The 24,216-nt window shown below is 44.0% G+C and overlaps 1 protein-coding gene across 3 annotated transcripts in view; it reads left to right on the top strand.

The window, feature by feature from the left end:
• The window catches only part of SRP68 (signal recognition particle 68), a 29,614-nt gene extending 5,398 nt beyond the window's left edge, over nucleotides 1–24,216 (top strand). The window contains exons 4-16 of one of the 3 annotated variants that reach the window (XM_082440922.1): nucleotides 2,161–2,356; nucleotides 2,918–3,000; nucleotides 3,329–3,438; nucleotides 3,794–3,876; nucleotides 5,490–5,630; nucleotides 12,097–12,195; nucleotides 15,072–15,136; nucleotides 18,545–18,701; nucleotides 19,373–19,467; nucleotides 20,420–20,549; nucleotides 22,198–22,273; nucleotides 22,759–22,811; nucleotides 23,269–24,216. In XM_082440922.1, coding sequence (XP_082297048.1) covers nucleotides 2,161–2,356; nucleotides 2,918–3,000; nucleotides 3,329–3,438; nucleotides 3,794–3,876; nucleotides 5,490–5,630; nucleotides 12,097–12,195; nucleotides 15,072–15,136; nucleotides 18,545–18,701; nucleotides 19,373–19,467; nucleotides 20,420–20,549; nucleotides 22,198–22,273; nucleotides 22,759–22,811; nucleotides 23,269–23,496 — 1,516 coding nt within the window. In that variant the 3' untranslated portion in view covers nucleotides 23,497–24,216. The remainder of the gene's footprint in view (nucleotides 1–2,160; nucleotides 2,357–2,917; nucleotides 3,001–3,328; nucleotides 3,439–3,793; nucleotides 3,877–5,489; nucleotides 5,631–12,096; nucleotides 12,196–15,071; nucleotides 15,137–18,544; nucleotides 18,702–19,372; nucleotides 19,468–20,419; nucleotides 20,550–22,197; nucleotides 22,274–22,758; nucleotides 22,812–23,268) is intronic. The other 2 variants (XM_082440924.1, XM_082440923.1) reach the window with 2 other exon arrangements.

Here is a 24,216-nt window from a genome sequence, read left to right as displayed (position 1 = left end):
CCATATTGTGTGTCATTTACTGATAAGAATTCTGAAGTCTTGGAAGGGAGAAGTTAGTTTGGGGGTTCTTGATGGGGAAGCCAGGAAGCCTGCATGGAGGAGGCTAGACCTTTCAGGATTTGTGAGAGGAAAAGACATTCTGTGTTTGGGGAAACAGTGTGCCATGGTGTCTTTGGATGCAGTGTAGGAACTGTAATGCTCTGGGCAGTTGTTAGCTACTGCTCAGGCAGCGAAGAGGCTCGGAACTTAGTGTATGAGACACAGTCAGAAAACTAGAGCATGATGGGACGAAGCAGACTGGATTGATTAAATCCGATGAGATCAAGTTAGGAAGAGTCTGTTACAACAGTGAGACCAGGCTAAGCTGCAGTTAAAGGAAGATGAATCAAGGCAGTAGTTTAAAGAAAGATTCACCATAATAATAATAAAGTAGCTAACTTATATAGCAGTTAGTAAGTGCCAGGCTCTGATCTAAGTGTGTTATATGTATTACTGCATGGGAGAGTGAAGCACAGAAAGGTTAGTATTTTGCCCGAAGTCACACAGCTAGTGAGTGGTGGCACTGAGATTCCAATCCAGGCTCTTAACCACTTCAATATACTGCCTCTCTTTGCCCAGCGAAAGAAACCATCAACAAAATGAACAGGCAACCTGTTAAATGGGAGAAGATATTTCCAAATGATATATCCGATGAGGGGTTAATATCCAAAATATATAAAGAACTCATACAGCTCAATATCAAAAAAACAAACAATTCAATTAAAAAATGGGCAGAGGATCTGAATAGAAATTTTTCTAAGGAAGTTATACAGATGGCCATCAGGCACCTGAAAAGAAGCTCCACATCACTAGTTGTCAGGGAAATGCAAATCAGAACCACGATGAGATATCACCTCACACCTGTCGGAATAGCTGTGATCAAAAAGACAAGAAATAACAAGTGTTGGTGAGGATGTGGAGAGAAGGGAGCCCTCGTGCACTGTTGGTGGGAATGTAAATTGGTGCGGTCACTATGGAAAACAGTACAGAGGTTCCTCCAAAAATTAAAAATAGAACTGTATGACTCAGCAATTCCACTTCTGGGTATGTATCTGAAAAAAAGCCCCCAAAAACACGAATTAAAAAAGATACATGCACGCCAGCGTTTATTGTGTAGCATTGTTTACAATAGCTAAGATGTGGAAGCAGCCTATGTGTCCACTGATAGATAACAGATAAAGAAGGTTTTATATCTAAATCTATGTCTATATCTATATTTAAACCAGAGCTCAGAAACAAAAACAAGGGATGCCAACTTCTTGTAAAAGCAAGATCAGGTTACATATATGTGACTCAGCCATAAAAAAGAATGAAATCTTGCCATTTGTGACAACATGGGTGGACCTAGAGAGTATTATGCTAAGTGAAATTAGGGGAAGACAGATACTGTATGATCTCACTTATATGTGGAATCTAAAAAACAAATGAACAAACAAAACAGACTTGTAGAGAACAAGCTGGTGGTTGCCAGAGGGGAGAGAAGTGGGAAGGCGTGGGTGAAATAGGGGAAGGGGATTAAGAAGTACAAACTTCCAGTTATACAATAGAGTCACAGGGATATAATGCACAACATAGGGAATGTAGTCAATAATATAGTAATACCTTTGTATGATGACTAGACTTCCTGTGGTGATCATTTCATAATGTATAAAAATATCGGATCTCTGTGTGGTACACCTGAAACTAATATAATGTTTTAAGTCAGCTATACTTCAATTTAAAAAAATACACACACACATATATATATGTATGTATACACTGCTTCTCAAGGACTTGGTTTCTAACTGAGTTGGGATGAAGGAGATATGATTCAAAGATGAGGCCAGATTATGTGCCTAGCTAGACTGCCTCTATTTGCTAAATTTGGGAGGGGTAAGTATGAGTTTGCCAAGTTTGAGGCGATAGCAGGCTTTTCAATAAGATGTGTCTGATAGGTGGTTAGAAACCTATCAGAGATGCTGATTTGGGAGCCATGGTTGATACTGAAGAGCAGCTCTGAGGAGGAAAGCAAGGGAGAGCATAGGGAAAAGTTGAGAGGCCAAAGATTGCACGTCAGAGAATATCTGAGTCTGGTGCTCCTGGCCTTTGCTGTTCAGTTGGCCCATTCTGTCTCTGGTTTAGATATTTGCTTCTGGTTCTGATGGATGCTGAGAGAGCCTGGAGCTATGCCATGCAGCTCAAACAGGAAGCCAACACTGAACCTCGAAAACGGTTCCACTTGTTATCTCGCCTACGCAAAGCTGTGAAGCATGCGGAGGAGTTGGAACGCTTGTGTGAGAGCAATCGTGTGGACGCCAAGACCAAGTTGGAGGCTCAGGTTAGTGTCTTAACGTCAGCTTTGCTTTATTGTGGAGATTAGAGACGTAAACAGAACAGAGTTTCTTACATTATATGTTGGTAGTCAGGAGAGGAAAAAACCTAATCTTGCTTTTAAAAAGTGAAGTTGGCTCTTGTTTTTGTTTTTGAGCTCTTGGTTTTTAACAATTAGCTCTAACTTTTAAGAAAGCCCATGCTTCTTTTGATATGTGCATGGAGAACTTGTATCTGGGAAGTTCACAAAATAAGAATTTTTTTCGTAATATTTGAAAAGAGATGAAAGATATTTCAACTTTTGATGCTTATGTTATAGCCCAGAAGCGGGTTGTTAAATAAAATGAAGAGAACAAATTTTCTTTATTTTGAAGTTCTTTCCTAGGAAGTAAAATGAATCATAAAATTACCTATGTATCACATTTTATTAGTGAAATAAATTTTTTTCTTTTAGAATCAACCTGAATATCTCTGTATTCTTGATATCAAAGTTTGAAGCAAGTAGAGGAGATTGGGCTGTCTGGTTGTCGGGTGTTGAAGCAGTTTCTCTTTTCCCGTCACCTTACAGGCTTACACAGCTTACCTCTCAGGAATGCTGCGGTTTGAACATCAAGAATGGAAAGCTGCCATTGAGGCTTTTAACAAATGCAAGTAAGTCCTCTGGTCCAAAGGCTGTGACCAGTTTTTTGTGTTTTTTTTAACATCTTTATTGGAGTATAATTGCTTTACAGTGGTGTGTTAGTTTCTGCTTTATAACTGTGACCAGTTTTGATGATAGTCACATTCAAGCTGCAGATCAGCTAATGCTTGTTTCTGTGAAAGTTATTACAATTTCTTTCTTTTTTTCTTCTCTTTAGAAATGTTGATTCTTCTCCTTCAGCCTCAGAACATGCCAGTTCTGGTAGTTGGTCTGTGTTCCTTGTGAGTTTATTTTCTTAAAGTGAGGGTGCCGTGAACCATGATGTTTTTTTCCTCGCAGGACTATCTATGAGAAGCTGGCCAGCGCTTTCACAGAGGAGCAGGCTGTGCTGTACAACCAGCGTGTGGAGGAGATCTCGCCCAACATCCGCTACTGTGCATATAACATTGGTGAGCGGGCTGCGTGGGGCATCGACAGGTGGCTTGGTGGTGGTTCATCTCAGAGAGCCTAGAGAATTTCTTTAACTTTCTTCCCTTTCCCTTGCTTCCATCTTTGGCGTGGGTTTTGGTTGATGAAAAAAGTAGAATTGTCAGAGTTAGACCTGCTCGAAACCCAGAAGGGAATTCCATTGCTTCAGTTTTGGCCCTGCCATCTTCTGTACTCACCAAGAGCTTTGTGAAAGGACTTGGGAGTCCTTGAAACGTGCTTGTGGGGGGAGAAGAGCTTGGAGTTAAATCTAGTGGTTCTTGAGGGAACAGCCAACTTGCTCGAGGATTTTCCACTCAATATCTCTCTTTTTCTCAGGGGACCAGTCAGCTATCAATGAACTCATGCAGATGAGATTGAGGTCTGGGGGCACTGAGGGTCTCCTGGCTGAAAAATTGGAGGTAATCTAGTATGCACATTTTTGTGAAAAGTCTTTGGTTTGAAAAAAGTCCAGTAAAAGAAGTAATCCATAATCCTGTCATCCAAGGATAATTGCTGTCAATATATGCATATTTATATCTATTTTTAACAAAAACTATTTTCACTTAATATTTTAAAGTGTTCAACTTTCTTACTTTGGTACCCATAGAAAAAGTAGGAAATATAAAAGACTGGGCAAGATTGGGGGAAAAAAAAATAGAATCATTTAGGGGCTTCCCTTGTGGCGCATTGGTTGAGAATCCACCTGCCAATGCAGGGGACATGGGTTTGAACCGTGGTCTGGGAAGATCCCACATGCTGCGGAGCACCTGGGCCTGTGCGCCACAACTGCTGAGCCTGTGTTCTGGAGCCCGCGTGCCGCAGCTGCCGAGGCCCACGTGCCTAGAGCCCGTGCTCCACAACAAGAGAAGCCACTGCAGTGAGAGGCCCGCGCACTGCAATGAACAGTAGCCCCCGCTCGCCACAACTAGAGAAAACCCGTGCACAGCAACAAAGACCCAACACAGCCAAAAATAAAAATAAAATAAATAAATTTTTTAAAAAACAGAATCATGTGGGTTACCATCCAGAGGTAACCACTGTTAATGATATGATGAATATCTTGCAAACTTTTTTTTTTTAATTTTTATTTATTTATTTCTTTATTTATGGCTGCTTTGGGTCTTCACTAGTGCATGCGGGCTTTCTCTAGTTGCAGCAAGCGGGGGCTACTCTTTATTGTGGTGCGCAGGCTTCTCACTGTGGTGGCTTCTCTAGTTGCGGAGCATGGGCTCTAGGCGCGCTGGCTTCAGTAGTTGTGGCTCGTGGGCTCTAGAGCGCCGGCTCGGTAGTTGTGGGGCACGGGCTTAGTTGCTCTGCAGCATGTGGGATCTTCCCGGACTAGGGCTCGAACCCATGTCCCCTGTATTGACAGGCAGATTCTTAACCACTGCACCACCAGGGAAGTCCCGCAAACTTGTATATGTAGAGAAAAAGGCATATGTTTTAAAAATAGAATCTCAGTATACACTGTTTAGTAACGTGCTTCTTAAATTTAATGTCACGTGCATTTTTTCCACTTCAGTAAATACATTTCCACACATCTTTTGGTGACCACATGGTATTCCATTGTGGTACATGTTTTATTTGACCACTTATTATTGTTAATTGTTTAAAGTGGTAACTGGTATTAACATGAATATCTGTGTCCCCAGTTTTTGTATACAGTCTTAGTTATTTCCTTAGGATAAATTTGTAAAAGTGGAATTGAATGTTTTGGAAGCTTTTGATACATATTGACAAATATTTTTAGTAAGTTTCTACTAATTTACATTTCTGCTTGCAATGCTTTTCTCCTTACAACCTTGCCAAAACTTAGTGTTGCTCTTGTTAGCCTTCTGTTGTGTCCTTTTAATATTGGAGTTTCTGTAAGCTAAGAAATACGCCGGGGAGGAATTTAAATACAAATTTGTATATATTCTATAAGCTGTAATATGTTAGTTTTAGAAAGAGACAAATGATGGTTTCCACTGATTTCCACCTTGATCACTCATATCCACAGTTAAAGCTTTAACTTTTTAAAACTGCCTTCCAGGCGTTGATCACGCAGACTCGAGCCAAGCAGGCAGCCACCATGAGTGAAGTGGAATGGAGAGGCAGAGCGGTCCCGGTGAGGATCGACAAAGTGAGGATCTTTTTACTGGGATTGGCCGACAATGAGGCAGCCATCGCCCAGGTAAGGAGCAAGGACCTATTCTGTTCTCTTCTGAGTGTGTCTGGAGGTTGTCCCTGAGTGTTTAACATGTAGTGTTTTGTTGCTGCTTGGGATTTGGTAACAGTCTCAAGATGTACCCTCTTGAATAAAATTATTTTGAAAGCTGAGTTTATCAAGGAGTTCTTATGTTTGGACGGCAAAGAAATTGACAGTGACAGCCTTCAGTAAAAACGGGAGCAACAAGGGTCTGCTTAAAGTCAGGGGTTACATTCGGCCCAGCAGGTGGTGCAGCAGCATGACTGTTATGTCCCTTGTGTCCGTCTGACCTCTTGTCCTAGCCTTCTAGCCCTAAAGGGCCACCTCTTGTTCCTGGGCCCTTTAAAGACAGCTAAACCAGAACATCTTGTTTTACGTGTGGTATATATGCAGTATTCATGCAAAGCCATACTACCCGATGCTCCTGCTGAGATAATTCTTACCTGTTTGCGGGTGTGAACAACCAAATGAGTTCCAAAAGATGAGAGATCCTGGTCATCTTGGTTTGTATGAAGTAGGCAGTGATTGAGGCGTTTTTTTAGAGCTCCTTCTCCATATTAGGTGAAGAACGTCTGAGAAAAAACTAGGCTGCTCCCTGTGTCTCCAGCCTCAGCAGGGACCAGTGGCGTTTCATGAGACTTCACAGCAAGCTCCTGCACCCGGAGTGATGTCTGTATGAGGTGCTTTCTTAGTTGTGCTGATGAGTTGTCTTAAGCATCCAAACCTTTCAATGACTTGTTCCAGAATGGCTCCTTTGGGTTGGGGACAGCTTTCAACAATTGAAGGATTTCTTTGTGCCTTTTGTTTATATTACATATTACCCCTTATTTACCCTTTATTTCCTTGAAAGACAGAAGACTAGAACAATACCAGAAAGTTGAGTTTTCGTTAATCTAAAAGACTAAACTTCTGCTGAGAACATTTCATTGGCATTTAGGGTATAGAGGTCTCTCTTCTGGACTAGGGCTGATAGCAACCATTTAGATTATGCAGCTGGGTTAACTCTTTTGTTTTAAAGCGATACATACTGAAAGAAAAGAACTGCTATAGTTCTGTGCCAGGCATCAGGCGGTGACAGTGGGGCAGAAATTCTGGATAGAATAGGGGGCAAGAGAGGTCAGTAGGGGCAAATAAAATAGGGACTCCTTAGGAATGGGGCCACAGACATACATCAGACAAAGGACAAGAAAAGATAACATTTATTAAGTAACTTTAAAAAGCTGTTCATGCTTAACATTTATAAAATAAAAATTTTAAAAAAATTCTATTTATTTATTTATTTATTTAGGCTGTGGCGTGTCTTAGTTGTGGCATGCAGGATCTTTAGTTGCATCATGTGGACTTCTTAGTTGCGGCATGCGGGATCTAGTTCCCCAACCAGGGATCGAACCCAGGCCCCCTGCATTGGGAGCACGGAGTCTTACCCACTGGACCACCAGGGGAGTCCCAAAATATAAATGTTTTTAAGAAATCAACCTGACTTAAGAAAACAACCTGTGATCAGGTGACTGACCATGACTTTCTCTAGTTGCGGCGAGCAGGGGCTACTCTTTGTTGCAGTGCGCCGGCTTCTCATTGCGATGGCTTCTCTTGTTGCAGAGCACGGGCCCTGGATTGCACCGGCTTCAGTAGTTGTGTCATGCAGGCTCTAGAGTACAGGCTCAGTAGTTGTGGTACACGGGCTTAGCTGCTCCGTGGCGTGTGGGATCTTCCTGGACCAGGGATCGAACCCGTGTCCCCTGCATTAGCAGGCAGATTCTTCACCACTGTGCCACCAGGGAAGTCCTGTATGAGTTTTTAATTGTTATCCTGCAAGATACAGTGGTGTGTTTGAAGAGTATGAAATCAAAGGGTTGGAAAGAACCATATAGGGATAGTTTCAAATCTTTAAAGGCTGAAGCAGGAAGAATATTTGAAGCCTGTTAACGTAGTAAATTACATTGATTAATTTTCAGTGTTTAAACCAACCTTGAATATCTGGTTTAACCCACTTGGTTATAATATATTGTACTTTTTATTTATACATTGCTGGATTTGGTTTGTTAATACTTTAAGAATTTTGCATCTGTTTTCATGAGAAATAGTGGCCTATGATTTTCTTGTCTTGTATGTAATGTCTTTTTTAGGGTTGGTGTCAGGGTTATACATACCTAATAAAACAAATTTGGAGATGTTCCCTTCTTCTCTTTTTCTGAAAGAGTATGTAACACTGGTATTTTTTTTTCCTTAAATGTTTGTTATAATTCACCAGTGATACCATTGGTCCTGGTGTTTTCTTTGTGAGAAGGTTTTTAAAATTTGTTTTTGCTTGTTTTAAACAAATATTATTCCTTTACAAGTTGTAGGGCTATTCGGATTTCCTGTTTCATGTTGTGTCAGTTTGGATTTTATTTTTTTAAAGGAAGTTATTACTTTCATGTAAATTGCTGATTTTACTGACATAGAGTTTACAGTATTCCCTTATCATTTTAATGTTTGTAGACTCTTTTAAGTGCCTGGTTAATGTGCTCGTGGTGAATACAGTTATCTGTGGTTTTCAAGCATCTTACATTACATTAGGATCACTTGAGTATCAGAGACCTTTAAATAATTTGGTAGATCAAACAAAATGTGTATTAATCCCAGGAATACCATTAAGGTTTTAACATTAAAAGCGGGGTGTGGGGGGATGGATTGGGAGATTGGGATTGACATATATACACTATTGATACTATGTATAAAATAGATAACTAGTGAGAACCTACTGTATAGCACAGGGAACTCTACTCAGTGCTCTGTGGTGACCTAAATGGGAAGGAAATCCAAAAAAGAGGGGATATATGTATATGTATAGCTGATTCACTTTGCTGTACAGTAGAAACTAACACAACATTGTAAAGCAACTATACTCCAATAAAAATTAAAAAAAAAAAAACAACGTTAAAAACAGTTACGTGCCTAATGTGCTATATCACACATATACCACCAGGTCAAGCCAGTAAATAAAGTAATTTAAGTGCAGTGTCAAATAAAGTTTAGTTAAATCCTGAGATGTCAGGTCTAGCACTGTGGCTGATTAAGTGTGTATTGAACTGAATGAACCGTGGGTTATTAAATGTGGGAAATGCCCTTTGGCCATTTGAGGCTAATCTCCAGAAGAACTTCTTGCTCCTTGGTGCCACTGTCAGATGATTTGCCTGTTCTCCTTATTGTGTCGAGTTGTTCTCTGCCCTGGAAACCAAGCACTCTGCCTGAGAGAGACAGGGCTTTTCATTACAGTGTTTCCTAACCCGGCTGATGTTGGTGTTTGCCACCCTCTGGGAACTGGAATGCAGGAATTTGGTAGCCCCAGCTTCTTGCTTGCTTGTAGAGGTTTTTATGACATTTAAACACTAAAACTGCAGTTTACTGAAAAGCGTGGAAGGAAGAAATAATTCAGGGAGATAATATTAAACTGCAAAGACTGGAGCTGAGGCTTAATCAGCTGCCAAAATCCAGCTGCAAAATCCTTCCTTTCTCTAGCCAAGCTTTATGTTCTCATGTCTTTAATATTGTCTTACTTTATAATTTATTTCTGTTTTGCTTTGTTAGTCCTTGGTCCTACCTGAATTGTCACTGGTGGTGATTTGAGGGTGTAAGGCAGCTCTTGGGTGGGGTGGGGGGTGGGCAGCTTTAAAGTCTCTGCAGGTTTCATGATTCTTATCCTCAGGTTATGGCTAATGTTTTAATGTTTGACTGGAAGGGAGATCATTTCCCCTTTTCTCTAAAAAAAAAAAAAATCTATTTTTAAGTGAGGTTTGTATCCTCTTTTACTCAAGTCCCATGTGTTTTTCACTAGACCTCACTGGGCCGAGCGAGGCTTGGTTCCCATCCCCTTGGTTCTCCTGCGAGTGTGGTGGAGAATGTGGTCAGACTCGCCTTGTTGTCTCTCAGTCACACCACCACCTTCCAGCAATTTTTGTAGACAAGCGAAAACCATCTGGGAGCTTTGTTTTAAAGAGCTGGGGGTCTCTACCTTAGGACACAAGCAGCTGGTTTTAGTCAGCACTGAGATGTGGTTTGAGGCTGTGGAAAAGCACATCCGAGAGTATTTGAAGTTTTATAAAAATTGATCTCGAGTTTGTTTATTAGGACTGAGTAACACATTACTTCTGGGCTTCAGGTTTCTCTCTGTCATAGGCACACCTGGGAAAGGTCCAGGCAGACCACAAGTTCTTATGCAGGGAGTTTGCGCCTGTGTTTAGGAGCATGTTCTTGTTGGTTCAGTGGCCGACTTGAGACATATGCATGTGGATTCTGAGGGACCCTCCCTCTGCATACGTATAGAGAGGTGTTTCTTGTTCCACTGCCCCTTCAGGATTATCTTAGCCTCCAAGATAGGTTTATAGAATAAGCGGGTAAGTAGCAAAATGTTTCAGGCTTCCTGTTTGGAGACATTTTGTCCAGCCCAGGAGGATCGTGAGAAGTTCTGCTCCAGAGATTAGTGGTCTCCACGTCACTGTGCAGTGCAGCTGCCATTAGGAAAACACAATTGACTGAAGTCCTCCCCTTCAGATAGGCTTTTTCCTTCATTGCGGTTTAAGACTTTTGTAAGATTTCCAATGGAACTTAGAATTTTCTGGAAGCAGAGGGAAAATTTGCTTATGTTCAGTACCTTGATACAGAGGTTTCCTTATTCAAAGGGAACGAAGGTAATACATGGCATTAAAGACATCATTTTAATTTTTTTATTTGAGCCATTCCCTCCCTGTAGGAAAGGAGACAGATCCTGTGTAGCTGGTAAAACCAAATTTACTCTTCTCTTACTTATACACCCGTTGCCCCGACTGCTGAACCCCACCCATCTTAAAAGGGTGTCGGTGGCCTGTTTGCCGGATTGCATGGTATCAAACTCATGCTGGAGTTTATCCTGCCTGCTCACGAGATGGCTCTGGTATGTGTGTGGTTAGTGCCAGGTCTGTTCGCGTATCTTATTCTGCGGCTGCTCCGTTCCACAGGATCTGTACTTTGAAAAATTTGGCCAGTTTGATTAAATGATTAAATGATTATAAAGAGTCTTGCTAACTTGAGATGCTTAATTAACAGTGTTTCGTGTGAGTGTGTTTCTCCAGAGCTGGGCTCTGGATTCTTACTGTCCAGTGCAGTAGCCACTTGAACACATACAGCTATTTACGTTAATTAAAATTTCAGATTGCTCAGTAGCCACATGTAGCTAATGACGACTACAGTGGACAGTGCAGATACATCATTATCACAGAAAGTTCTAGTGGACAGCACTACTCTAGGCTTCAGCGAGCTAATGGTGGCTGTGTTTGCCTTTATAAGTTTATAGAATAGCTGTGCCCCTGATTTGTTCCTAAGTTACTGAACAACAGGGAAGTCAAGTAACTTATAAATAGAAAAGTATGTTCGATTTATATTGGGTAATTTACAAGGAAGTTTTTATCCACACTGGAAACTAGGAAAAACATAGGCGTTCTTAAGAGAAGAAAAGGTTTTTCTTTAAGCCCCTCCCAACCATCTCTTAAAGGAGTGGGTGGTACCGGCTTTTCTTTGGGGCTTTCTTGGAGGTCAGTTGAGTGTCAAGAGATCAGATTGGATGCTAGTTTCTGTGGAAAGTCAAACATAATCATGGGAATGTTGATGTTCTAATGTCAGAGTGGGTCTGCAAGTAACACAAGTTCATCTCCTTTTTGCTTTTTGTTCATTCCCACCTGCTCAGTCAGATTCTTTAGAATGATTATGTGGTTTGGCAGGTATTCAGTTAATGAATCACTTTTTGCCTTATCCCAGCTGTCTGGCAGAGGGTTGACGCCCTATGCTTTGTCAACCTCATCTGCCCTAAAAATGTTCTCAGCGTAGCCGTATGGAATATCTGAGGGCAGAATTTCTGTAGTGAGGAGAACCTCATATGGCATTTAGGAGAAATATATTTTTGATTGGGTATTGATTAGTAATGTTACTCACCTGCTTGGACTTAAAAGAAATCCAGTATGTGTAAGTCCGTTGGGTTACATTTGTAAGGAAAAGAAACTTCTGCTGTGCTGAGGCTCAATGTGAGGTAGCAGTGCCCCAAATCTAGTCCATAAGGCCTGTCTAGGGAAGCCAGGTGCAGGTCGGGAGCAGAGGTAGAAGAGTTGGAGGAGAATAGTAGAAAGTTCTATGATAGAGGAAACATTAAAGCATCTGTTGCCTGACAGTTTAGATCAGTTATACAGATACTTTTTCAGTATGTTCACTTTATATATATATATTTCTCATTTCCATACAAATAAAGACTAAAACCATAAGAAAAATCGTATGATAGAGAATATTTAACAATTGAAATGATCTCCGATTCGGGCCATTTTTTGGTTGATGTGTGCATTTGTGTCTAATGGGAGGAATCAAAGCGATGTTATGCCCTCCTCCCATCAGAGTGCTATGTCTTACTCAAAAGAAAATCTTTTTACTGCCTTCTGCCTTTGTTTAGGCTGAAAGTGAAGAAACCAAGGAGCGTCTGTTTGAATCCATGCTCAGTGAGTGTCGTGACGCCATCCAGGCCGTTCGGGAAGAGCTCAAGCCAGATCAGGTAGGACTCTCAGCTGAGCCACGGGCTCTTGTTCTGGGCTGAGGTCCTCTTCAGTCTGTGTGTCGCATTCTCAGTGCATTGACTCTTAGCCACCGTTGTATTTAGGTGTGGTGATTGGCTAATGAACAGCAGAAGCCTCTTCTGGGCTCCATCAGGTTGAGAAATTCTTCTCTGTCTACCCTGTTTCTCCTAGTGGTTTCACGTATTACTTGTTAAGCTTTGATCTCAAATTCATATCTCCAGGTGGATTTCTCCAGTGCCCCCTTTCTCTAATAATATCACTGTGATTCATTCAGGCAGCTAGGCTGAAAACCTCAGAACCATTTTTGTCTCTTTATTCCCTGTCACCAGAAACCCTGTTTATTCTCCCTTTGTAATTTCTCTCTCCTCTTGTCCATTCCACCCGTTTCTAATAAGCCCTTTATATTATGCCTGGACTACCACAGAAGTCTCCTGATTGCTTTTCCTCTCTTGGTTTCAGTTTGGTTTTCCAGACCTTTTTGCCAGAAGAACAGACTGAATCTGTCTCTAGATCCTATTTCACTGCCTACTTGTGAAAAGCCCAGTGATTCTCTGAGGTCTAGAGCAGTGGTCGCTAAACTTCTATGATCATGCACCCCATAAGTAAAATTGAGCATTTATCTCTGATACATTTATTTGTAAATTATATACCTTATTATTCAACTGATTTGTGATATAGAAAATGTATTAAAATAAAGTTTTTAGAATTGAGATAGATATAAATAGAAGTTCCAGTTTTCTTCTTATACCCCTACCCTGAGGGTTGTGTGCACCCTACTTTAGATACCACAGTGTCTAGCAAATACAGTTCAAACTCCTTGAGCTGGCATATGAGCCTGCGCTGGGTGTTTCGAGCCTGTCTCCAGTGTTGTACTTGGCTACTTCCCTGAGTCTTCTGCCTCAGGCTCTTGTGCTCACTGTCTGATTATGCCTGTCCCACTGCAGTGCCTTCCTTACACTGTTGTGCTTTCCCCCCTCCTCACACCTGGCTTCTCCTTCCACTCCCTTTTCACCTCTCCAAACGCTGGCTGTCTTTCAAGGTGTGGCTCATAGCTCACTGTCTCTGAGAAGCCTGCCTACACCATCCTCACCCACATCTCTCCATTTTCCGAATATCTGACACTTGCAGCTATAATTTTTGTTTGATAGTTAATCAAGCATTGCCTTTTTTTAAATTTATTTATTTATTTATTTATTTTTGGCTGTGTTGGGTCTTCGTTGCTGCGCGCGGGCTTTCTCTAGTTGCGGCGAGTGGGGGCTACTCTTCGTCCTCGTGCGCGGGCTTCTCATCACGGTGGCTTCTCTTGTCGCGGAGCACGGGCTCTAGGCATGTGGGCTTCAGTAGTTGCGGCACACAGGCTCAGAAGTTGTGGCTCGTGGGCTCTAGAGCACGGGCTCAGAAGTTGTGGTGCACGGGCTTAGTTGCTCCACGGCATGTGGGATCTTCCCAGACCAGGACTCAAACCCATGTCCCTTGCGTTGGCAGGTGGATTCTTAACCACTGCACCACCAGGGAAGTCCCAGTCAAGCACTGCCTTTTAACATTTTGTGTATTGTTTTATATTTACCTTTTCATTATATTTTTCTTAAGATTATAAGTATATTAAAAGTAACTATATATTTCTTTAATCATCTGCCGTAGTACCTTCTGTATGAAATATTCAATAAATGTATGTTGGGCTGTAGTCGCGTGTTTCCTCCTCCTGTAAAGCTGCCTTTATGTATTATACTCCCCTTGATTCATTTAGCAGGTACATACAGAGCCCCAGCCTCTGTCATTCACTTTGAATTCACAGCAGCTGAATTCAGCAGACACCTCACAGAATGTAATGAATATGGTGATAGCAAGGTGTTCCTGTTGCTGCTGTAACATTACCACAAACTTAGTGGCTAAAAACAACACAAGTATATTATCTTACAGTCTTGGAGGATGGAAGTCTAAAATGAGTTTGTAGGGCTGCATTCCTTTTGGAAGCTCTAGGAGAGAATCCATTTCCAGTATTCCAGAGAGTGCATTTTCCTGCATTTCTTGCCTGTGGTCCCTTCCTCCATCTTCAAAGTCAGCAGCATAGCATCTTCTCTCTTGTCTGACCGCTGCTTCAGTCCCAGTATCTTCTCTATATTGTTGACCCTACTGCCTCCCTCTTATAAGGAGCCTATGTTTGTGTTGGCCCCCCCTGGATAATCCAGGCTAATTAAGAGATCCTTAACTTCATCACATCTGTAAGGTCTCTTGCCATGTAAGGTAACATCTTCACAGGTCCCTGTTAGGATGTGAACATCTTTAGAGGCCATTATTCAGCCAGCCACAAGGCAAGAGCTAACAGCACAAGGCATAGAACTTGGGTCTAAGACACAGGTCTTAAAATGGAACCGAGGACCATGGACTGTCTGCCTTAATGCTTTGGGTCTGAACACTGGACGCAGTGGACAGGAAGCCTTACTGGCCGTTACTCTGAATCCTCTTGCTCAAGTCTGGTTTTTAGATGCCGGTGGCAACTGAGTGACCCTGTCATTCTAGAATATGCGCAGTAGATCTCTGATATTTGAGGACCCTTAACTTGCTAGAGTCTGTGCCTGTATTCCAGGGCACTTTGGGGACCACACCATTAAATGAGGTGGTCAACCTAGAGGGGTGGGATAGGGAGGGTGGGAGGGAGGGAGATGCGAGAGGGAGGGGATATGGGGATATATGTGTATGTACAGCTGATTCACTTTGTGATACAGCAGAAACTTAACACACCATTGTAAAACAGTTATACTCCAATAAAGATGTTAAGAAAAAAAAAAAATCGAGGTGGTCAGAGCCAAGGATAGGATCAGCCATTTTATCTTTACCTTTTCACCTTCTGCAGAAACAGAGAGATTATACCCTTGAAGGGGAATCGGGGAAGGTATCTAATCTTCAGTACCTGCACAGGTAAGGGTTGTGATGTTTTTACTTTTTAACACTGTATGATGTATCTTTGGAACAAAAGAGTATATATAATGTTTATGTACATTATAATTTATTGATACATACTAGAATCTGAATGCATCTATTCACATTTTATCATATGAGTTTTGAATTTGTATATTATTCTAATATACATATAATTTAAATTTTTTATACAGTGTAAGAACTAGAGTACAGCCAGTAACTTTGAAGCTCCTTGTGGCCCCACCCTTGTTGGTTCCTCCCCCTCTTCTGGAGCTAACCACTGTCCTTCCCGTGGCAAGCTCCTAGAGTGACTCTCCTCTGTGTTCTGAATGTTTTACATTGTCCCTTTTATATTTGAGTTCAATTTCAACTCAAGTTTAATTCCATCTGGAGTTTATTTTTGAGTGAGGTAAGGATCTATTTCACCTTCTTCCATGAGGATGATGGATTATTCCAGTGCATGATTTATTGACTGTTCTGTCCTTTCCCCGCTGATCTGCAGGAATACATTCCATTTTCTCCTTGCGTGGTCTATTTTTCTGGACTCTCTTCTGCTCTGCTGATTTATTTGTCTGTACTAACACCAACACAGTGATTTACTATAACTTTATCATAAGTCTTGGTATCTGGTCGAGCAAGTTTTCCCCACTAGGTTTCTCCTCAGGCACATCTTGACTGTTTTTCTCCCTTTGCTCTTTCATATGCATTTTTAAATCACCTTGTCAAGTTTAAATTTTTTTAAGAGGTAGATCATTTTGTTTCACAGAAGAAAGGAGGAAGAGTGACATTTTTCGAACTTTCTGGGGAGAAATAAAATTCCACTTCTCCTCAGATTCTATTTCCATGTGACCTTGAAATTTTAATTTCTTAGTCACTGCTTATAACTTTTCAATGAACCTGGCGGTATTTTTAGTCATTCCCTTGCCCCCCCTCCCTCTTTTATAAAAACAAAACCATAAAAACTCCTCTCCCTGCCTTAATCTCCGTTCTTAGGGGATTTGGTGTTATGTGAATGTCAGATTGACTGCTAGATGACTCGGGTGCACAGAATATCAGCAAGAACGGCCCTTAGCCGTCTTCTGCTTCAGCAACCTAAGGAGAAAGATGAGGCTCCAGGAGGTTAGGGGACATGTTGGTAGTTAACAGCCACAGCAAGACAGAGGCAGTTGATCAACTTCCTAACCTTGAAAGACCCAGAGAGCTTCAGCAGGGCTCAGGAAACTTTCAAATTGTGAAGCCCCTTGCCCTTGGATCCGTTCTCCCACCTCCACATGTGGCTAGTATCAGGATCATAATCAGTTAGGATCGGAAGCCAGCTTTGGGGTAAATTGAAGTCGAGAATCAGGGAGCTCTTGTATTTTAATAAAGATGTATCTAGACTCCTGTATTACTCTGAATAATAGTTACTTTATTTTGAGAGTTTGATTTTTCTGCAGAGCTTTAGAAAAAACCATCTCATGACCTTTCCTCCCATTTCTCAGAAGCATCCACTTTTGGGAATTCCCTGATGGTCCAGTGGTTAAGACTCCGAGCTTCCACTGCAGGGGGTGCGGGTTCGATCTTTGGTCGGGAAACTAAGATCCCACAATCTGTGCAGTGTGGCAAAAAAAAAAAAAAAAAAGGCAGCAGCAGCCACTTTTAATTCTTTTTTTTTTTTAATATTATTTATTTGGTTGCACTGGGTTCTAATTTCGGCAGGCGGGCTCCTTAGTTGTGGTATGCGAACTCTTAGTTGCAGCATGCATGTGGGATCTAGTTCCCTGACCAGGGATTGAACCCAGCCCCCCTGCATGGGGAGCGTGGAGTCTTATCCACTGCGCCACTAGGGAAGTCCCTACTTTTAATTCTTTTAACAAATTCTTTGGGTATTTACCTCCATGTCTCTAAATGACATGTGTTATGTTGCTACTTACTGATTTTTGGCTTTCAGCATTTCTTACCACTTTCCTCTACAGCCCTCTCTCACAGATGCTACTCCCGCTCTTCACCCTGACCCCTCTTGACCTCCCATCTGACTCCTGCACAGGCTTCCTCACTTCCAATGCCATTAAAAAGTAATTAATTAATTATTTTGCTGCGCTGCACAGCATGTGGGATTCTAGTTCCCCGACCAGGGATCAAATCCGTGCCCCCTGCAGTGGAAGTGCAGAGTCCTAACCACTGGACCATCAGGGAAGTCCCGATTTTAATTTCTAAGAGCTCATTTGTGTTCTTTGAATATTATTTTAAAACAGTGTCTCATTCTAACTTCTCAACCACAAAGTCTTCACTTATCTTTCTGAAATTATTAATAATAGTTGTCTAAAGTTTTCTTCTCCCTACAAAGTTTGGTTCTTCCAAGTTGCTTTTTTTTCCCCTCTCAGTCTTGGCCCCTTCTGTCTTATTACAGGTTTCCCTTAAGTGTCTGGTGATCCTTCTTCATCCACTCCTGTTAAAGACTGTGTCTTGTCTGTTGGGAGCTCTGCACACTTGCGTGGAGCTCCTCAGCTGTGGCTTCACTGTAGGCGCTCTGGCTCTGCCCTTTCACTGAGGACCCTGACTCCAGAATCTTGAAGGGTTTTTTTCCTTGGGCTGGTCAGATTCTCAGAATATATCAGGATCATATATATGTTCTTATTCTGGAAGCCGAGTAGGAGAAGAATGCTAGGAGGTCAGCCCTCAGAACTTGACAGTCTCTTAACCCCCCTGGTTCATTATGGAGCCCCTGACCTCAGCTGTGCCTGTATCCCCTGTCCCCAGGCCTCTTGTATATCCTCCCTCTCCCAGGATGCCTCCAGCCTCTGCCACAGTAAGATGGGGATCTAGAGGCCTAAACACTTCTTAAGCAGACTTAAACAGTTACCATGTTTTTACTTGCCAAATATTAAAGGACTTTCCAGATGGTCCAGTTAAAATAAGCAGGCATCACGCATAGTCTCCGGTATGTACACACATTTAATATGCATAACCCTCCAAAGAGGGTGTCCGTCGGTATTTTCTGAGAAGAGGAGGTCATCAGCTGAGCAGGAGCAGCTGTTGTGCGTGTACGCCGTCCTTACAGTGTGGGCCAGGCAGGTAACTAGTCCTTGTTCCAGGAGCTAGCTTGCCATCCATTAGTCATCTTAAGGACCAGCAGTGTCCTCTGAAATGAGTAGCTCTCTGGCTCTTTAATAAAGATACAGAGGATATAATTCAAGCTAAAATCAGATTTTGTCGTAAGGTTTCATACTGGTCCCCTGCAGTTAGCCACTGAATAGCAGCCAGAATTGAAGGCCCTTGGAGCTTGAGGCCCAGGCCTGACAGCCCTGCGATATGACAACACCCTCACCCCCATAATCCCCTAGGGCAGTCCCAGCTTGTGGTCCAGTGCTCTTCCCAGAACATCAGCTTCCCTCATCATAACCTGAGCTGACATGTGGTCCATTCCAGCTACCTGACTTACATCAAGCTGTCAACAGCGATCAAGCGGAACGAGAACATGGCTAAAGGCCTGCAGAAGGCAGTGCTGCAGCAGCCGCCGGAGGACGACAGCAAGCGCTCCCCCCGGCCCCAGGACCTGATCCGGCTCTATGACATCATTCTTCAGGTGACCCTGGAGGGCTGGGAATGCAAGAGCCTGTCCTGTGTTTGTGTTGGACACAAATGGCTGAGCTTTGCATAGCGAAAGGGCTGTGACAGCCAGGAGCTGTTAGTGTCTCGATAAAAGACAGAGGTCTTGTTTTTGTGCCAGTTCAGCCATCCGTGCGTGAGCCCGATATTCAGACGTGTTGCTGTGTAGACACTGTAAACCACAGGGATTCACTGAGCACTTCCCCTGTGCAGGGTGGTCTCCCGCATGCTGTGGAGCGTCCTGGGACCTGAGGCCACTCTGCCTCGGCCCACTGGGAGCTCACCAGTGAGTAAGCTTGTGAGACCCCTGCACATCTGCACCTACTCGTGTAGATGCCACAGGAGTGGGCTGTCTGAAATGAGAGTTGAGCGCCGGAGAAACCCCCTCTAGCTGAGAGGGTCCGAGAAGTCTCTGCAGGAGGTGGAGTGTGACTGAGAGAGAAAGGACGCGTGGGCTCTCCGTGTCGGAGAGGAGGGCGGAGGTGACACCAGCGGTGGCTGCTGCCGAGTCACGCGGCACAGGCTTCTTCCCGTCATTTGAAGCCTAGACTCTCTCGTTTTGCCCATGTCTGTTCTCACAAGTCTTCCGTCAGACTGTCAGTGCGAGGCCTCCTCTTCATGAGTTTTCTTGTTGCATCTGTTGTGCAGAATCTGGTGGAATTGCTCCAGCTTCCTGGCTTAGAGGAGGACAGAGCCTTCCAGAAAGAGATAGGCCTTAAAACTCTGGTCTACAAGGCTTACAGGTAAGTTCCTGTGGGACAGACAGGGCTCTCCTCTACCATCCAATGGTTCTAGAAGCCTTGGGAGCATGTCCCTGGAAGGTTGGGTATATGATCAGAGAGCAGTTAGCCCAGCGTGTTCAAGGGAAGTTTCAGGTTGTGGCTGGGAGTTTCCAGTGCAGTTTTACTCTTTGGAAAGGTTGGGGGAGCTGGAAAGCACATACATTACCTGTCTTCTCCCTTCCCTTTCCTCCCTCCTCCCAGCAGAAAAGGGATAAGTGTTGGAAAAAGCGTTAATTAGCAGAACCAGAGCGGCTGATTCAGGGAAACTGAACTGAACTGGGGGAAAGCTCAGTGTCTTGGTTTCTTCCATGCACCGTGCTATTTGTAACTTGGGAGTGGACTGTGTAGCAACATGGGGTCTAGACAGACTGGCTCAGTAGAGCCCTGAGTGCTTTTGCCCTTCCTTTTCTGGCCCGCATGCCCCTGCGCTCTCTGGCTCCTGTCAGAGGCCAGCAGCGCTCAGGCTCTGTTGATCCCAGCAGGGTAATTTCTGTTAGGAAGAGGTTTGTTTCTTTGGATTTGATTTTTGAAAGACATGAGCAGAGGTGAACGGTTGCGACCTAGATGTGTGGGCAGTTGTGGGTGGGATTTATATCCGGGCAGCATCCCTCCTTCCTGCCTGTCTCCAGCTTCCTCCCTGTGCCTTTTGGGAATTACCTCTTTTTTGCAGAGTAAGCAGTAAGTAAAAGACAGTGGGTCAGCTTTGGACCTACACTTGTCGGCTCCGATTTCGGGGACAAGTCCGCAGGTTAGGCTGGCAAACTGGAACAGTGAGAACGGTGGGATCTCCCGTCCCAGGCAGTGAGCCTGAGGTTCAGAAACTTTACAATTTATTTAGCCTAAACAGCAAGGAAAGCCTTGATCTTGGGTGATTTTTGCTTAAGAACACTGTGGCTCTTTCCTTCCCCATCAGGTGTTTCTTCATCGCTCAGTCCTATGTGCTGGTGAAGAAGTGGAGCGAAGCCCTTGTCCTGTACGACAGGGTCCTGAAATACGCAGATGAGGTGAATTCTGATGCCGGAGCCTTCAAGAACAGCCTAAAGGTGAGCTGTTTGTCTCTCCTGTTTTCCAAGCCCTGAGCACTTTTGCTGTGAGGCTGCGACGCCTTCCCAGACTGGTCCTGCCTGGTCAGCCATGGCATGTGGTAGGTACATCCCTGAGTGCCTAGGAGCTGCGGAGTGCAACTCATGGCAGCATTCCAGGCCCGAAGAGGACTCGGGTACTAAGAGAGACAGCCTTCCTCTGGTTAAAACAACCCTGAAGTACTATTCTCAGACTCGGCTACATGTTGGAATTGCCTGGGAAGATTTTTAAAAGGTGGATGTCCGGGTTCCACCCTCAGAGATATTGGTTCTGATTGGTGTGGGATCTGGTATGAGCATTGGGGTCTTTTAAGCCCCTCAGTTATTCTCATGTGTAGCCAAGTTGAAAAGCACTGGTGAAGCCTTTCCACACGGTGTGCGCCTGGACCAGCAGCAGCATTCGGGAGTTTGCTAGAAATGCAGGTTCTCAGGCCCCGCCCCAGGCCTGCCGAGTCAGAAGTGCATTTTGGCAAGACCCCCAGGTGACTTTGGGTATACATCAGAGCTTACATGCTGATCTGGTTTGATTTAGTGATTGTTGAATGGCAGCTAGCTTTTTAAGCTTGTGGACTGCTGTGAGGTTATAGATTCTTAAAGCACTGGTCCAAGGAATCCATGTATATTTATTAAGTAGAGACTGTTTAGAAAAGCGGGCTAGGGTTACTGTTCCTAACGTTGTCACAGCCAGTGTGAGAGGGGCTGCTGTTGGGGCACTCGTGTCTGCTTGGAACAGCCCTGGGCTCGGGGGTTGGGGAGAACTCTGGTTTCTGCCTTCGGAGAGCTTGTGGTTTTGCTGCAGCCACGGGACTTGCTGAATACAGAAGAAGATAGAGGGCGAGGGCAGAGAAATAGGAAGGAGTACGTGGGAGGCGGCTGTGGGCAGAGGGTGGGCTGGCGAGTGTGGCAGTGTCATCTGGTAGGGTGTCGTTGGAATGTGGAGACAAACCAGTGTGGATGGCTTATCTCCGGAGAGAAGTAAGAGGCGTTTAACAAAAGCCCATCTGACCTAATGTGATGGCTGGTTTCAGGGGAAAGCGTTAGGGAACAGAGGCGTAGGGGATTCAGCAGTATCCAGACCTAGTCAGTCAGGTCTTTCCCAATTTGCCGAGTAAGAGGCTGAGGCAAGAGAATGGCATTGCCCTCGTAGAAGGGGTCAGTGGGTAGGGGCTTAGGCCCTGGAGCCAGCCGTCCTAGTTCTGAAGCCCTGTCCTACTGCCACTGGGAATGTTCTTTGGCCCCTCTGTGCTTTAGTCTTCTCATCTGTAAAATGCAAGTACAAACTATCTCAGGATTATCGCGAAGATGAAATGAACAATTATGTGAACTACTTAGAGCGATGCCTGGCACGTAACGCATTTAGTATATGATGAATTTATTAATATTACCATTGTTGTCATTATTATTTCCAGGCAGTATTACTTAAGCCATGGCATAGATCTCCCCCTTTGAAACAGGTTAGTTTTTGTGTGTTGTTTCTTTTAGTAGGGAGACCATTTAAAAAAGTCTAAAATCCATGAAGATACCAGTGGGGTCACTTAGCTCAGGTTAGTGTGGTGCGCTTCTCTGGCCTGACCCAACTCACGAGTCCCCGTTTTCCACATTGTTACAGGACCTGCCTGACGTGCAAGAGCTCATCACGCAAGTGAGGTCGGAAAAGTGCTCTCTGCAGGCGGCCGCAATCTTGGGTGAGCCGCCTGCCTGTTCTCTGCGGCCTGTCTTCTCAGACTCCCCTTCGCTGCTGCTCCTCTTCTCTCCCACCCCCTATGCCACTGTTTTAAGATTGAAAGGGGCTGTTTTGGTTAATCTGTAAGTAGTTTTTTCCTGCCATTCCTTCTGCCGCATTGAGGCATCAGGTTATGTGGAAGAATTTAGAGGCATCAGGTTATGTGGAAGAATTTAGAGAAACGCTGTTGTGCTGTCCGTTCTGCCTATCAGTGTCTTGCATTCAACGGTGCTTGCTTCGCTGGGCCGACCACATTGGTTCTGGGGTCAGTTGTCTGTTATCTGCACTACTTCTCTCTGAGTTTGGACTCAGGAGGGACAGGGCTAACTCCCCACAGATTGGCTACTTTTGCTCTTAGGCTTTAGAACCCAGACGTGTGATAGGTGTCATTCGTGACTGTAGTGTGTTATAAGTCCCTGTTCTTACTGAATCCTGTGAAACTTTCAGATACAAATGATTCCCACCAAACAGAGACCTCTTTCCAAGTCAAGGACAATAAGGTGAGTCTGGGCTGTGGCTTTTGAGGAATAAAGAGGATTCATAACTTACTAGGAAAGTGTACTCATTTGCAGAACAGAGGACCCTAAATTTCTAAGTGAACACCCTACTTCCCTCCCTTCTTTTACTCAGGACCTGAAAGCTGCCTGTGTGAGATTTGTTAGGTGTCATCCAGATGGTCCCAAATAGAGTTCAGAACCTGCTGTGTGCCCTGGCTAGGAGCTCTGACTTGGACATCGGACAGGCTTATACCTCAGTCCCAGCCCACCTCTCTCAACCGCTCTAGGTTTCAGTGACTCTCGATTATAAACTGAGGACATGAAAGCCCCTCATAGGGCTTTATGGGGATGGAGTGAGATAGCACGCATGAGCTCTGAACTGGGTGCTTGGCCCGTAGTGAGTGTTCCACCAGTGGGCTGTGATTAACATCTGGGTTCCTGCTTTTGGTTTGACTTGCAGCCCCTGGTCGAACGGTTTGAGACATTCTGCCTGGACCCTTCCCTCGTCACCAAGCAAGCCAACCTCGTGCACTTCCCGCCGGGATTCCAGCCCATCCCATGCAAGCCTTTGTTCTTTGACCTGGCCCTCAACCATGTGGCTTTCCCCCCCCTTGAGGACAAGTTGGAGCAGAAGACCAAGAGTGGCCTCACTGGATATATCAAGGGCATCTTTGGATTCAGGAGCTAACCAGGCTCCTCCTTGGGGGCAGGGGGAGATTCTGACTCTTACTCTGTATTGTGAGAAAACCCCAGCAGCTTCCATGATATTAAATCCAGGTCTGCATTGGCCCAGGGCAGAAGTATAACATCCTCAACCCTGCATTCCTATGTCTTGTGTGTTTGTACACTTCCATTCTTAACCAGGGTGCTAGAAGGGCACCCTGTTGTCTTCTGATAAATATGTGCAGGGTCCTGTGTCCGTCCCTCCTGGAGGAGGGGCCCCTGCCATCTGGTCTCATGTGAGCCTTTGGTCAGTAATGTGCTCGTGGGGGTCCACACCAGCACAGATTGGGGCTGGGAATGTTTTGTCGTGTTTCTTCAGTACCATGGATTTGAAATGAACTCATTCCTGCTGTGAGCATCCGGAATCCCTTGAAGAGTTTGTCCTTGACTAGGAAACATTGGCAGCCTTATTCCCCTTCACCTCCAAGTGAAAGTTAAGAAGTTTCAGAACAAGCAAAGAGCTCTATTTTTAGAAGAAATATGTTACACTCAGAAATGATGAAAACAAATCTTATATTAAAAGGCAAAGATGCTGGATACTGTGCCCCTTCTTTGCACATCCTCATTCACGTCTGGTCCCAGCTCTCTCCTCGGGAACCTTGTTGCAAGATCCTGTCGTGTCATGTGGGTCCTGACTTCCTGGCAACGTGGGTATGTCTGATGCCTGATAAGAGTGATAGAGGCA

This window comes from Balaenoptera physalus (assembly GCF_965194825.1).
Source record: "Balaenoptera physalus genome assembly, chromosome: 20".
NCBI lineage: Eukaryota > Metazoa > Chordata > Mammalia > Artiodactyla > Balaenopteridae > Balaenoptera > Balaenoptera physalus.
Note: the sequence above shows the minus strand (reverse complement) of the source record. Positions and strands in the feature narration are given on the sequence as shown.